A 14,796-nucleotide genomic window follows, 5' to 3' on the forward strand; every position below is an offset into this window, starting at 1 on the left:
TTTGGGCCTTCTTTGTTTAATTTTCAAAAATTTCCTCCATGTTCTTATGACACAACATACTCCTGTGCCACCAAGATCAGCAGGTTGGGAGAAGAGGGGTGGGGGTTAGGAGTTAGGGGGGGGGTAGATGAGAGGAAATTTAAATCAAGTATTTATCTAGAAGTTACGTTCCAAAGGGAACAAACCCTATGCAAGAAAACTTCAAACCCTCAATGACCCTCAATATGGAGAGCTTACAATGTGTATGTGATAGGTGGGAGGGGGAAGGGGAGGGTGGGGGTTGTTTCCATACCCTCTCACTCTACAGCATTAGTTTGGTGTGTATCACTTCTATTATAATGCAATAGTGCATATCTATTATAAATATCACCTTTCCTCCATCCCCTCCCCCACCACCCCCTCCCCGGCCCACTACATATTTTGACATTGAAGTTAATTACCCGAACAGCTTAAGGATTCCCCCTTACACAAGTTCCCTTTACTCTGTAATCTAAATACGTCATTGCAGAATGACAACCATTATTCATTCGCGATGTTCCACGGAGTGAACAAAGAATAACCGACAATAGAATTTCAATCTGTAAAGCTCCTGACAGAGCTGAACCCTTGACAAATTGCTGAGCTGAACCCTTTCCATAAAAAATAATCGATGCGTCGAACAAATACGATCAAAGGGGGTTGCTATGACGACACTGTGACGCGCCTCTATGGAAGGGATTTACAGTGGTATATCACGTAATCATGCATAAGTTATGTACAACTATATAACGCCAAGATCCTCTCTATACAATGGCCTACACGGTAACCTGTGTAGCCTATACCGGAATCTTTAACTTTTAAAATCGAAAAGCCTAATTTCAACTTTGCATCTTATAAAGTTTGAGTTGTTTCCAACATGTAGGACACTGGACACTGCAAAAATCAGACGATAATTAGCGCGAACCGTGTTCAGGAAGTTTATTTGAGGACACTTTCAGACACTTAAGTTACGGTAAGTAATTTTATAGTTTGTTTCACAAACAGGCACCCTGCAGCAACCGACTATAGGCCAATATTTCAGAAGATGTTGACCTACGTGATTATATTGTAGAAGGGATAGAATAAAAAATTTTTTTTAAGTCACCCAATTAAAGCTAGAACCTGGGTATTATAATGTATGACGTAATGTAACATGTGATGGAGATATTGGTGATTATCTCTACGGGATCTCTCAGTAGAGGGGTACAGTGAAGGGGAAATCTTTTTAAAAAAAACGTTTTGTCCTTTCTGCATTTGAAAACGTGTATTATAGGCTACGGGCGGAGAATAATTTCTAGGAATTGGCTAGACACACGGAATGTTGCAGGAGAGGTTTCAAACACGGACCTCTCAGTTGAATGTGAGGGATCAGTGGCGGATCCAGGAAGGGTAAAGGCCCTCGTTGACTGTGACTCCTGGTCATGTAGGGTGTTTGGGGCTCCTCCCTCAGGGAACAAAATTTAGACTGTAAATTATGATAGAGAAACATGCCAGACTATGCTAATATCTCCTTTAAATCGTCTTGTGTGTGGTTGAAGAAAGAGCGGGGGGGGGGGGGGCGGGGTGGGCACACCACCCATAACCTGAATCCTCGCTTGAATATTTATGCTAGATTTCTAAAAATGCTTTGAGCACGGGTACGTTTTCAATTACATTCGCATCCAACTATTGTATGGACCTCAATATATCCACACTGATATTTCTTCGTTGTGAAATTCAGTTTGCCTGTATATCTCAGAAGCAGTAACGTAACTAGGGATTGAAGCTAGGACCCCCTGTTCACCGTGAGTGGAGGCTGGGGGAGGGGACGCTTCACCCTTACTCCATCTAAAATGCACCGTAGCACAAAATAATGAATGTAAACAGCCACAAATTTCTGCCTGAGTACGATTGGCTACTATAAAGACAAATATGATCGATGGCTAATCAACCACGGGTGGGGGGGGGGGAGCGGGGTGGATGGATGGGTGGGGTGAAGAGTCGCTAAATTAACAACAATTTGGTGACATATCAATCTGGATTTTTATTTTTGTGCAACTATCGTTGGAGATGAAAACGCTTTATTCAGCTTAGAGATCATCAGTATTGCCTCAAAATATGCTAGAAAGTCGGCTTTTGGTCACTGATTTTCAGACTTCAATTCTACTGATCTCACATTCAGTACTGCAGTTGAACAATGTAACGGAGTAATTTTGGGAAGAAACTTTGAGGCAATTTTTAGCGCGCTACGCGTGGGTGTGGTGGGGATTGAGTGGGGTTGGGGTGGGATTGAGTGGGGTGGGGATTGAGTGGGGGTTGGGTGGGGAATGAGTGGGTGGGTGGGGAGGTACTGGTTACATTTTGACCCTATGTAGCCAAATATTGCCGTGGTCTTTCTCATTTGTCTTTTTTATTTTCGGTTTTGTCTTCCTGTTTTTTTCGTGTAGCAAACTATGCAACGTTTCATGGAAAAGGCTAGGTTAATCCTTTGGGTGCTGGCGATCGTCGTGTCTCTATGGAAACCAACTTTACAAGATGAAATACTTTGTGAAGAGACATACGAACTTGAAAGTACGTTAGAAACAGTGATCGTGACGTCACCGCAGTACCCGAGTGAATACCCACCCAGGACGACTTGCTCATTCTCTTTCAAGGCTAAAAGTTGTAAGCCATTGCAGTTTTCTTCTTTGTTGTTGCTTTTTGTTGTAGTTTTGCTACTCCTATGCAGGTACCGTGGTGCGCACCAGGGGTGCAACCACGTTTTTTGTAGGCACGGAGGGGGGGGGGCGATAAGATGTTATGTCGTCGAGGTGAGGAGTCTAAAGGAAGGGTTGGCCCCTCCTCCTTTAGAAACGTTAGTTAATAATTGTAAGGCGCGCGAAGTGATGCGTAACTGTGCCCTTGGTGGGGAGGAGTAAATTAGTGGATGGTTCTTCCCCTGTGAGAAAGTTTAATATGTTTCAGGGTGTTCAGACGCAAAAGATGGTAATGGTTTGCGACTCTTCAAGCTACTGTACTTATTAATGTAATAATGTGTTAATGTTCAAGAGTTTTCCACATCGGTTAGGCTAGTCTGCCCCAATATAAACGTTCTTGAAGATGGATCAATAAAATTGTGAAAAAAATAGATGGTACGACTTTTTAAGAATGTCACGTGACGTTGAAGAGCTTAATTGATTGGTGAATCGACAATTATGGTAGACTTACGTCATAGTCCTTCAACTTCATTCTTTTGATTCTTCTTTTTTCAGATCACAGGTTGAGAATAATATTTGATGTCTTTGAATTAGAGAGAGCGAATAACTATGGTAGCTGTAGCTATGACTACATCGAAATTCACGACGGTGTTTCGGCAGATGCACCGAGCTTTGGTGTCTGGTGCGGTCAAATAGCGCCGCCTATCATCATCAGTACCAGGACTCGGCTGTTCTTGTCATTCTTGACCGATGGATCCATCCAGGAAGTTGGATTTTCCGCCACGGTTACCATGGTAAACTCTAGCTATGTTGGTGAGTTTATCGGCGTCTCTGGAAAACGACTTCAAGCAAGTTTATAAACCACTGGTGTTTATACGTTTAAAAAAGAACTTCGATTGTGTTGTATATAGACTGTTAAACATCACTGTTATCGGTTGAATTTGTGTTCCTATAAAACGTTTAAGTTTGATTACACATATTTAATTTACTTCTTGTGTTTTTGGATAAAATTTAAATATTAAATGTTCCTCATCTGAAGCAGTTATGCGGCTGGAATATTTTGTCTAATGTAACAATCATTGTGAAAACGTCAGATGAAAAACAAAAACTCAGTAGGAAAACAAAAGTTTTAAGAAACAAAAAAACGAAAAAAGTTTTAAATGCATTACAAATTTTGTAAAAATCAAATGGTGTTGGATGCCATGAATGCTTTGTTATTCATATGAAGTTAGAATTTGTTCCCTATCTGATATGAAATATAGTTAGTCAATATAATAATATATATATACATATATATATATATATATATATATATATATATATATATATATATATATATATTATAGTATCGTTTAGTACCGGTGTTTTTTTATTTTGTTGCTTTTGGCTTTTACATTTTTTGCCTTATTGGTTCGATATATTTAATATTTTAGTTTTTGTACCTATATATATGTCTTGAGGTTTTGCATTTGTAAAGCGCTTTGAGCAGCTTTGCTGATTACGCGCTATATAAATATTACTTACTATTATAATTATTATAATGAACTGCATTCTTATGAGATTTTATTTTCATTTAAATGTCGAACAATTTTAGAAAATCAACGAGAAAAAGCTGTCAATGTTTTTCATGTACCGAGAAAGGGAGATTTAAAAAACAGAGAGACATGTGAACAAACTGCTTATCTTATATAAACCAAAAAACAAAACAAAAAATTGAGGGAAAAAAAGAAGTGAAATGGCGCATCCTAATTGGCTCATGATGCGTCATCACCCAATGAAATGTCCTTATTATGCAGGTACCATAAAATTGTTTTAAACCCTTCTCTTCTTCAGAGAATGTCGCAACACCAGATCCGGGTGCCTGTTACCAGCTACTGGACGGACAGACAGGGTTTTTCACTTCTCCTGGTTTCCCAGAAAATTATGAAAATAACATCGACTGCGTTTACATTATTACAGTTGATAGTGAGCACAATGTGCAGGTACGTATGCTATGCCTATAGTAAATCCTTACGCTTCGGGATCAAATTTTACCGTACGGTCAGAGATTTTGCACAAAAAACAAATGGAACCTTTCTTAGTTATGTCCAAAATAGACACAATTCAGTCGTATCTATTGTACACAAATTACTTTCGGCGGTATGTTAATTAAGTATAAATTTATATCTTCATTTTTCTTTCTTCGTAACAGCTACGATTTTTGTCGTTCGATCTCGAGCCTTCAGTTAATTGTGTGTACGACTACATAGAAGTAAAAGATGGGAGTTCCCAGGGTTCATTGGTCCTTGGGAGGTACTGCGGAGGGTCAGGGAACCACCCACCTGACATAATAGAGTCAACCACAGGGTCCAGCCTTTACGTTCATTTCCACTCGGACTATTCTCAGAGGTACACTGGTTTTAAAGCGGAGTATATCGACGCTTCCATCGGGTTCCCATCGGTCGGTTCCGGCACCACTGAACTGCAGAATGTGGTCGGTAAGCATCGTTAACCTTAGCTATGTATTGCTATACACGTACACATCTATTAACATCACTCCTCCCTAACATGTCTCCTCTCAATTCTTGTACTCTACCATCTACTTAACTTGTCAAAATCACTTCCAAAAATAAATGTTGACAATTTTGTTCTGAGAGGGGGACAAACAAATATGTCTTTTGGGTGTGGGTGGGGGGGGGGGCTAGACCCTCGGACCTCCCGTGTCTACGCCACTGGTACAACATGTCTTGTATGTGACTATTTTCTTTTATCATTTAATTTCTTTCGCGTATTTCGTTTTGTTACAGTCTGCGAAGGCACAATTATTACAACATCGAAACATGGAATGTTTACGTCACACGACCAAGAGCTCTATGACACCTATCCACCGAATAAGGAATGTACTATTATTATCTCAGGGGACAGACCCGACGAACAGGTCTACATAAACTTCTTCCAAAATGACCTTTCACCTCGTGAGTACGGTTAATTTGCTATACCTCAGTGAAATACACACTTACGCATGTACACTGAAGTAGCTAGGCTACTAGTAGGCCTACAACTGTAACAGTAGGCCTGTATCTAAAGATCCTTTAAGGTTTTCTTCCCCCATCTGTACCCTACTGAATAGACTTAGTCCTCCCTCCCCTCCACCCTCCACCCACCACATAGGCCTACCCAAACCACACCCCAGCCACTCTAAAACCCCATCACTCTTCTTAATTCCATCTACCTCAACAATGCCATCAGAACCTCCAAAATGGTTGCTAGCCTACAATTGTTTATTATGATGAACTTAGTACAGCAGTTTTCTTTTTCTATGAGTGGGATACTTTATATTTTGAACTATGAGTTATGCATTACATGTAGGCTACTGTAGACCTATATGGTTACCTATTGTCCGTACTAGTAAACCTATATATTGCTACCTATTTGTGGTATGATATAAGTTTACCGTTTTCTAAACTGATCGTGTAATCAGTGTACGGGGTCTTGTTACAAAAGAATAATCCTTCATTGAATCCCTTTTCTATCTTTTTAGCTAACGAGGGTTGTGGCAATGAAGGCGATTTTCTAGAGATAAGTACCAATCCTGTCACCTGGCTATGTGAACGAGACAGGGGGCATTATACCACGTCATCGAATCACGTGACTGTGAAGTTTAATTCGGATGAGAACGGCAATAATAACCACCAAGGGTTTAAGTTCACCTATGTCCTATTTTATGAAGGTGAGATGAAACTATCATCTAATTTCTTGAGGAATCTTGTTTTTCATAATTACTGACGTCTTTGACGAATTTGAAATAACCGGTATGATAGAACACAGAAATGGTAACAGAACACAGAAATGAACACAGAAATGATACCAAAGAAAATTATTATCGCGCAGGCGTACTTAGAATCCGATTGTATAAGGTGGCTATGAAGTCTAATGCCCTCTATTTCTCGGAGCCCTCTGGCACTGGCGGAGGGCGTGGTTTATACGGTACCATACATATCTATATGTATATTTATACTATGTTCTGTATGTAATCAAGGCACGAGACCAGACCAGAAAAGTACGTACCGTACTTATCTCTGGTTCCTCTAACTCCATCTGTCATAAGTGACATTCTTCTCTTTGCTTACTGCATTTGCCTCTGTTAAAATTTTGTGTGAACTATTTGATGTAATGTACCCATACGTATTGTAGTGTACGCGTCCGACAAATGGATTATTATTGCCATCAGACGTGACAACGAATCACCCTTTACTCCTTTCCTTTTCTGTTTTTCTTTGTAATTTCTCCAGATCCATATGGTTGCGACGAGGGATACTTCATGTGTTCAAATGAACGTTGTATCTCAGAGGAGCTAGTATGCGACGGCTTAAACCATTGTGATGATAACTCTGACGAAGAACCTCATGCTTGTGGTAAGTCCAATCGCAATTTCCTTGGAACGCCATCATCATCATTTTTCATAAAGTATTAATAACTTTCAGTTTACCTTAGACGTCAAAAAGAAAACATTTACAGAAGAAAGGCAAAGTTTTTTTTTTCATTATTATTTTTAAAACGCCGCTGAGGTGAAACAAATATAGAATGGGATGAGATGGACGTGTTTTGTATGATGCGATCCTAACCATAATTATTCAATAAGGCCCAAATTGATATCTATTATAAATGCTCAACTTGTGATGGTGGTAACGGTGATGAATGTAGGGAGACGGTTAGAAGGAGGCTAAGTAAAGCTGGGATGAAGATGAGATCAGAGACGGTTCCAGGATGTTCCAAAAGGAGGGGCTGTATAGCCACTAATGGGTTGCTGAAGCCAAGTTCCATGTAACAGGGTCAGAGGTTAAAATGGTTTATTCTGGGGCATGTTTAGGCTAAAAATTAGGTCTATAATTATAGGTCTACACGTAAGGTTGTGCTCATAAGTATACCATTAGTTTTTTCTTTTTGTTAAGCTGATCGATAGCTTTACCTAGATGCAGCGGAAGAGGTTTCGATCTAGAGGATGGAGGGGAACGTGTGATTTTTATTTCAGGGACAAACCACAGACTCTCAAACAAACTTAATCCTCTGTATATTCCGTACCACAACTGCCAATATTTGAATATTTTTTGTTGTTTTTCAATAAAAGGGCACTCTTTAATTCCAGGTTTGATCTTAGATTGTCACACACAAAAAATACAAAAGGGCAGTTTTTAATTACAAAAGTATACGAAAGTACTATTTTCTTAGCAAATGACTAATAAAAATGGGCATTTTTAACAAAACTGTTGGGAGCTCCTCCTAACCACCCCCCCCCACACTCTCGCCAGCTCCACCCCCTTATTACTTAGTTATCATTACTGTGTAGTTAACTTACTCTTATGTTCGTATCATTGTATTTCTCTGTTTTCTAGGAGAGGGTTTCTCAGCCGTGTGGGTTATCGTCATCGTAATACTGGTAATCTTCCTTGGCCCCTGCTGCTTCTGTATCTGTATCTGCATTAACGTCACCACACAAAAACCAAAAAGAAATCAAAACAGGTGAGCTTTGAATGTTCATAAATGTGACGTGAAAGAACAGGTGAGCTTTGAATATTCATAAATGTGAAATTTAAGACCCGAGGTGAGCTTTGAATATTCATAAATGTGACGTTAAAGAACAGGTGAGATTTGAATATTCATAAGTGTGGCGTTAAAGAACAGGTGAGCTTTGAATATTCATAAATGTGAAATTAAACACCAGGTAAGCCTTAATTTGAATAATCATTAATGTGACATTACTAAAAAAAAACACTCTTATTCACATTAAGTATTCCTAGTGTTATTTTTAGTTAAATATCTAACCTCTGATACACTGCTAAAGAAGGAAAATGGATCTTCTGCTCTAACCAATCAGGTGTAATGTATAAGAACGAATCCAGGTTTTTAGAAGGGAGATGTAGCCGTGGGGTCGTTAAAACCCGACTCTTGTAGGAGATCCGGAGGTCCTTCACCGTAAAGATAAAAGTATTAGGTGAGATATGGTGCATTCAGACACATATTTAGACTGAGACATAAGTATTCTTTAACAAGGTCCACACGTCAGGTTTTACTAATAATTATTTATTTTTTGCCGAGATCAGTTTTGTGGGTTGACAGGGGGAGGGCAGGGTGTACACCCCACCTCATCCAGGATACTACGCGATTGTTATATCACTACAAGCTACGTCACATCGCATCTCAAAATCACACACATGTAAATTCAGTGAACGAAGGAGTCTCTTGGTATACATTAAAATCAATGTTTGTTTTTTTCTTTCCCTTTTTTCGTACAGCAATGGAAACACCGTGGTATTTGCCAACATCGATCCACCACCTTATAGTGCTCGCATGCCACCACCACCCACAATTTCAGCTAGTCAAAACCATGCATATCCGCCAGTACCCTCCAACCTTTATAATCAGCCACAGAGTAATCTAACCATCAACTTACCACCGCCTGTCGTTCGGACGCCCGACCAAACGACAATTTCAGCCCTAGGGCTCGGTGATCGTAGACAAGAGCGTAACAACATCCTTCCTCCTTTAAAGGGCGCAGGCAAGTTTTAGATATTGCGACGAAAGGATTTAAAATGTTCTTGAGTTTACCATAAAGTTATGTAAATATGAATATCCATCGATATGTTCACCGTATGCTACCCGAACAATTATAAATGAAACACGTATGTATATACTTCTATCCCGCAGTGGGTTTGTATTAAGAGAAATGCAAAGTGTATATATAGCGCCTACATACCATGAAATATCATCGTCATCATCACGTGACCACCGTACGGATACCAGAGGACTGAGGGTCAGAATGGGTCAAGCCTACGGATGATGTCTTCCGTTCAGATTTGATGTATACGCACATAAGCTATAAGTTACGAACGAAGGGACTTCTCTTGAACGAACAAGTAAAATGGAAGAGCGTATGTCAAGTAGAAAGTTCAAGCTTTGCTTAAAGTTAATGTAAGAGGGCCTGGGTTTCGATAATACAGCAGAATAACTTTAACTTATACATTTACATACACGGGCTTTTTTTTTGGCAGTAACTAAACAGTTTACTAACATTTTTCTTCTTCTCTCTATGCTTAAAGTTGATGGAAAAAGTATAATATATATTTTTGTCAGGTTTGGTGTATATTGCCTACGTTTGTAACATGACATGCTTAAGAATGGCGCCATTGTACCTACCAATGAAGATGCAAAAATGTGATTAGTTTACCTACTTTCGCTTAGAGTCGATACATAATTGTTGTTACCTTGTAAATAATGTTCGTTTTTGTATATATTCAGACAATGAAGACGATTTTTTTTATGGGTTTTAATACAGAGTCGAGAGGTTTGAAAACAAATTGGACCTTTGTCTGTTCTGCAAAGTACTACTTTATATTTGATCTTCCTTTCTGCATTGGTAATATGCCAGTTCAATATAAAAAAAAAAATCATGGTTGTTTACATCAAATATTTTGTTAACATTATTGTGTATTATGGAATGAATACAGCGTAAGAAGATGCCCCCTCCTTCCTTATCCGATTGGCGGTTGTGATATGTGACAGTTTATAATCCCCCTGAGTATTTTATTGAAGTAATATTATAGTTTTAGCAGATGATGGGTGGTGGTGGTGGATGGTGGCTATAGGAACACGGGCGTAGAGACACTCCCATCCCACCCCCTTTTAACCGCACAAAGAAGTTATTGGTGCAACCTTGCGCACATTTTAAATTTGAACCATGGATTTCACGCCTAAAGTTTTAGTTTTTTCGAAGGACCTCCCTCCCCTCCATAGAAGTCCGCTTCAACGATCCGGGTTATTCCCCTCCTTTCCAATATCCTGGATCCGCCCAGAAGCATCAATCAACTCTCCATTCTAATTCAGAGTTACTATGTATTGCTCTCCCTCGTCACAGGAACAAACTTTGCCAGATTTGTGATGGCCTGATCCTTGCAGGGGTCAACATCTCGCTATATTTGGTCTTCAGTTTTTTCTTCATTCGTTAATATTGTAGACGTTGAAATTTGCAAATTGAGACTACAAATTAGTATATAATTTGCTTCAAATGCAAGATTGTGCTAAATAAATACTTTTGAATTAAAAAAAATCTCCCGACTGACCTTCCTCCCTCCGCCCCTCCTACTGACGATGGAGGTGGGGCAGGGGATGGCCCCGCCCATTGAGAACTGTCACTGCCTATGGCCCCGCCTATTGAGAACTGTCACTGCCTATGGCCCCGCCTATTGAGAACTGTCACTGCCTATGGCCCCGCCCATTGAGAACTGTCACTGCCTGAATACCCTAAATGATCTTTACTCTTAATTCAGTGCTTGGTACAAACACATTGTTTTCTATCGTTAACCTGCGGTGCTTTGAAGGTACTAAGTTCTTGTTATTCTTGAAATAAAAACTCTCAATATGTTTAAGGGAAGAATCTGCCTTTTGAACTAAGTTATTTCTCGACAATGTTCAGATTAGCATTACAAAAATTCACCCAAGAATATAGCCTGGGCACGGAAACCTATAAATGTTACTGTAAAATATAGCAACGTTTCCAATCCAAGTTCAAGATTGTCAGCTTTACGTAAATTTTGCTATAAATTAAAGGAAACCTTTCGTAATTGACTATTAACTTGTGTGCCAAATAGTTTCGCTGAAGCCCTTCTCCGCATTTCACTTCACTTAAGCTCATATTAAGTGACCCTTTTCCTAGTTTAATTCTTGTTCCTCTTTATTTTATGATATTTCTCCATTTTGTCGTACTACGTTTTTTATAACGATGCCATCATCATTTTGTTTGTTTGTATATATATTGTCGACGTCACTAATCTCTTGAACACTTCTATGAGGATATGAAAGAGAACAAACTGACGAAGCCATGGTTGAAAACTGTACTAATACAATCTCAGCCCAAGTGCCCTTGTTATTGTACGCCCATATGAACATGACGGTCTTCAAAGTGTTCCAATGTTGCAGCTTCTCCAGGCCTAACCCCCCTGGAAACACAACTGGGTTATCGCGTCCCGCCTAGGATGTTACCGTGCACCATCACACACATGCACACACACACACAGAGCAACCTAGGCTCCTAACCTTAGGTGACTACACTTAAAAGAAACTTTCTGAGAAAAGTCACCCAGGAAAGAACCTGGGGCACCAAAAACCAAACTACCAAACGACCGATCCGCTCTCAACCCCAGTCCCCTAAGACTACTCTTAAAAGAACAATATGTTTACCACGACCACTATCATACCATACATCTTGCATTTATACAACGTTCGATTGAAGTCTTAAATGATTACCCAGGTGTTTATGCTAATTAGGTATTTAATCATTTGGAGAGGCTGAGGAATTTATACTCCATTGCGAATACTTCTTAACGATCCTCTATATATAACAACACAATAGTACTGTGTGACAAACCTATGTCGTAATTGTTTAAAACATGTACAGTGCAGCACCTAATACCGTCGGGTATACAGTAAACACCGAACAGATCGCTCACCGTACCTTTAACAAGATTATGTGTGGTACCGTACGTATATATACATTACCTTTACGGTGACTACAGTCTCTCCATGTAAGCGGACTGGGGTTGAGAGTTGGATTTCGTGCCCAGGATCTATCTTTGGTGACTCTTGTTTAAACAAAAAGAATATTTCTAGGCCCAATTCCCTTTTACAAGAGACCATGATACACACTTCACGTAACATATTCGGGATCGTGATGTTGCAGTCTCGATGTAAGGGGACTGGGGTTGAGAGTGGATCACGTTGTTTGATTTCGTGCCCAGGACCTATCATTTGTGACTTTCCTTTAATAAAAGAAAAGTATCTGGGCCCTATTCCCCTTTCCAAGGGTCCATGATACAGGCTCTTCGTTTAGCCATCTCCAGGGTCGTACGGTTGCAGTCTCGATGTAAGGGGACTGTGGTTGAGAGGATTGGGAATGCCGGGAAATGTCTGGAAAATAAGGCATCATATAATTTTGGAAAGACAGAATCTGAATACGAGTTTCAGAATTGAAACAGTAAGTTGTATTTTCTTTTTATCAAACTTACATTTGTAAGAAAATTACTAGAAGTAAGTCTGTGAGCAAGCTCTACCCAATATTATATGTCAAATGATATCACATATACATTGAAACGTATATCTAATGCTAAGCGTATCCTTGAATATGATAACGATTTATAGAAATGCATAGAATAACTGACTCAAAGAGGCTAAATATACATATTTCATAGATGAGGACATTTTTATGACCTTAAATGTTGCAGCAGAGATGAACGTTTTTGCATGCCTCTCTCTTTCCTACACATGTCGTTTCATTTGTGCGACACTGATTACTAACAAAATCCACTCATTCCAAGTCTATACTCTTTCATTTTTTCCCCGTATTTATCCGTCTTTCTCCTTTATCTTTGTAATTGCACTATTATAAGTACTAAAAATATATCTTTGCTCCATCTTTCTTCATTCGTGCTTTATCTACGCTCTGTCGGACAAGAAAACGTACAACAAGTTTTTCCCTAATTACCAAATTGCTTTTATCTATGCTTCATTGACATCTACTACTGAAAAGGAACAAAAAGTTTCCAATTTATATCGAAAGGTTGTACCACATAGCTTACAAACAATAGTGATATAATACCAACCATTTATTATCACTGTCATAATACAGCGGAGGTATTGAAAACTTAATATAACTATGTTTTGGAACGGCAGGTGGAAGCCGGTTATCCATGCATGAAGTTACTGTAGTAGCTTCTTTTCCCTTGGGAAGCCATTACAGCTGTTTTTGCAAGAGAAATTTTGAATAATCGAAACTTATGACAACGCACTTTAGATGTTATTTGCATTAGCTTTATCACATTATCACCGGGGAAAGCATAATAGTTAATACGCACAACAGCTTCTTCAAGAACCATTGCTGACTTTATTTCCGTCTCTGGTTCTCCTCCATCTCCCACGCTATTATCTTCTTCTTCTTCACTTTCTACTTCTTCCATTCTTTCTTCTCCCATTACTTGCTCTCCTCCTCCTCCTCCTCCTCCTCCTCCTCCTCCTACTCATCCTCCACATTCTCATCCATCGTGTCCTTCTCTTCCCCCATCTTCTTCCCCTTTTATTTCTACTGCTCCTCCTTCTCCTTGTCCTCCTTCTTGTACTCCTTCTCCTTCTCCTTCTCAGTCTCCTTTTCAGTCTCAATCTCCGTCTTCTAACCCTTCTCCTGCTCCGTTTTCTTTTCTATTCTGTCTCCTTCTCCTCCTCTTTCTCTTTCTCCGTCGCCGATTCCATCTCCATCATCCGGTACTCCTCCTGCTTCTCCTTTTCAATCTCCGTCTTCTTATCCTTCTCCGACTTCTTTCCGTCTCCTTCTTCTTCTCCCCCTTTTACTTTCTCCATTTCCGACTCCATCTCCATCATCTGGACAGGGTACTCCTCCTGCTTCTCCTTCTCAATCTTCGCCTTCCCTTTCTCCTCCTCCTTTTTCTTTCTCCGTTTCCAACTCCATCTCCATCATCTGGACAGGATACTCCTTCTGCTTCTCCTTCTCAAACTCCGTCTTCCTTTTCTTATCCTTCTCCTTCCCCTTCTTCACCTTTTATAGCGTGTCCTTCTACAACTCCTTCTGCGCATTGTGCTCACCTCCGCTTTCAACACCACGTTCTCCTTGTCCGTCTCTGACTGCATCTTCGTTTGATACTCCTTCTCCTCATACGTCTAGTTCTCCTTCTCCTCCTGCTTCTTCTTCTCCTTCTCAGTCTTCGTCTCTTTATCCATCTCCCCTTTTCATTCTTCATTTCCTTCTAGGGAATTTTGAAAAAGAATCTCGCAAAGTGGCACCTACGAGCTTCCATTGTGTTTGTCTTTCTTTTTCCCCAATGAAGTAAAAGAAGCGCCTGGTGAGCATAACCAAATGCAGTTGCATTTGTCGAGTGGAGACTCATTTGGCGGTGGAATTTGTTATGAACTTCTGGTTAGAGGGTGCTTTTCTTACCAAGTTCAAAGTAAGTGAAATTATTTTCTAATAAAGACTATTATAGGTAACGTAATCTGATATTCAATTATTACCCAAGAGTTTAATCTCAAATTTTACGGATTTAGTCAGTTAAAAAAATATATA

The 14,796-nt window shown here is 39.6% G+C and overlaps 2 protein-coding genes across 2 annotated transcripts in view; both read left to right on the plus strand.

The window, feature by feature from the left end:
* Positions 1-731: 731 nt before the first annotated feature.
* LOC139969620 (dorsal-ventral patterning tolloid-like protein 1) lies at positions 732-10,114 on the plus strand. The gene is made up of 10 exons (XM_071974739.1): positions 732-991; positions 2,445-2,661; positions 3,249-3,506; positions 4,527-4,675; positions 4,885-5,170; positions 5,480-5,647; positions 6,214-6,402; positions 6,965-7,087; positions 8,066-8,192; positions 8,966-10,114. Exons 2-10 carry the CDS (start codon positions 2,451-2,453, stop codon positions 9,237-9,239), a joined length of 1,785 nt encoding a protein of 594 aa, XP_071830840.1. The 5' UTR covers positions 732-991; positions 2,445-2,450; the 3' UTR covers positions 9,240-10,114.
* Positions 10,115-12,106: 1,992 nt separating this feature from the next.
* LOC139969621 (gamma-aminobutyric acid type B receptor subunit 2-like) overlaps positions 12,107-14,796 on the plus strand; it is a 41,752-nt gene continuing 39,062 nt past the window's right edge. Inside the window, exons 1-2 of the mRNA XM_071974740.1 lie at positions 12,107-12,699; positions 14,561-14,680. The gene's annotated coding sequence lies outside the window, so the exon portion shown is untranslated. The remainder of the gene's footprint in view (positions 12,700-14,560; positions 14,681-14,796) is intronic.

This window comes from Apostichopus japonicus, chromosome 7, assembly GCF_037975245.1.
Source record: "Apostichopus japonicus isolate 1M-3 chromosome 7, ASM3797524v1, whole genome shotgun sequence".
Taxonomy (NCBI): Eukaryota; Metazoa; Echinodermata; class Holothuroidea; order Aspidochirotida; family Stichopodidae; genus Apostichopus; species Apostichopus japonicus.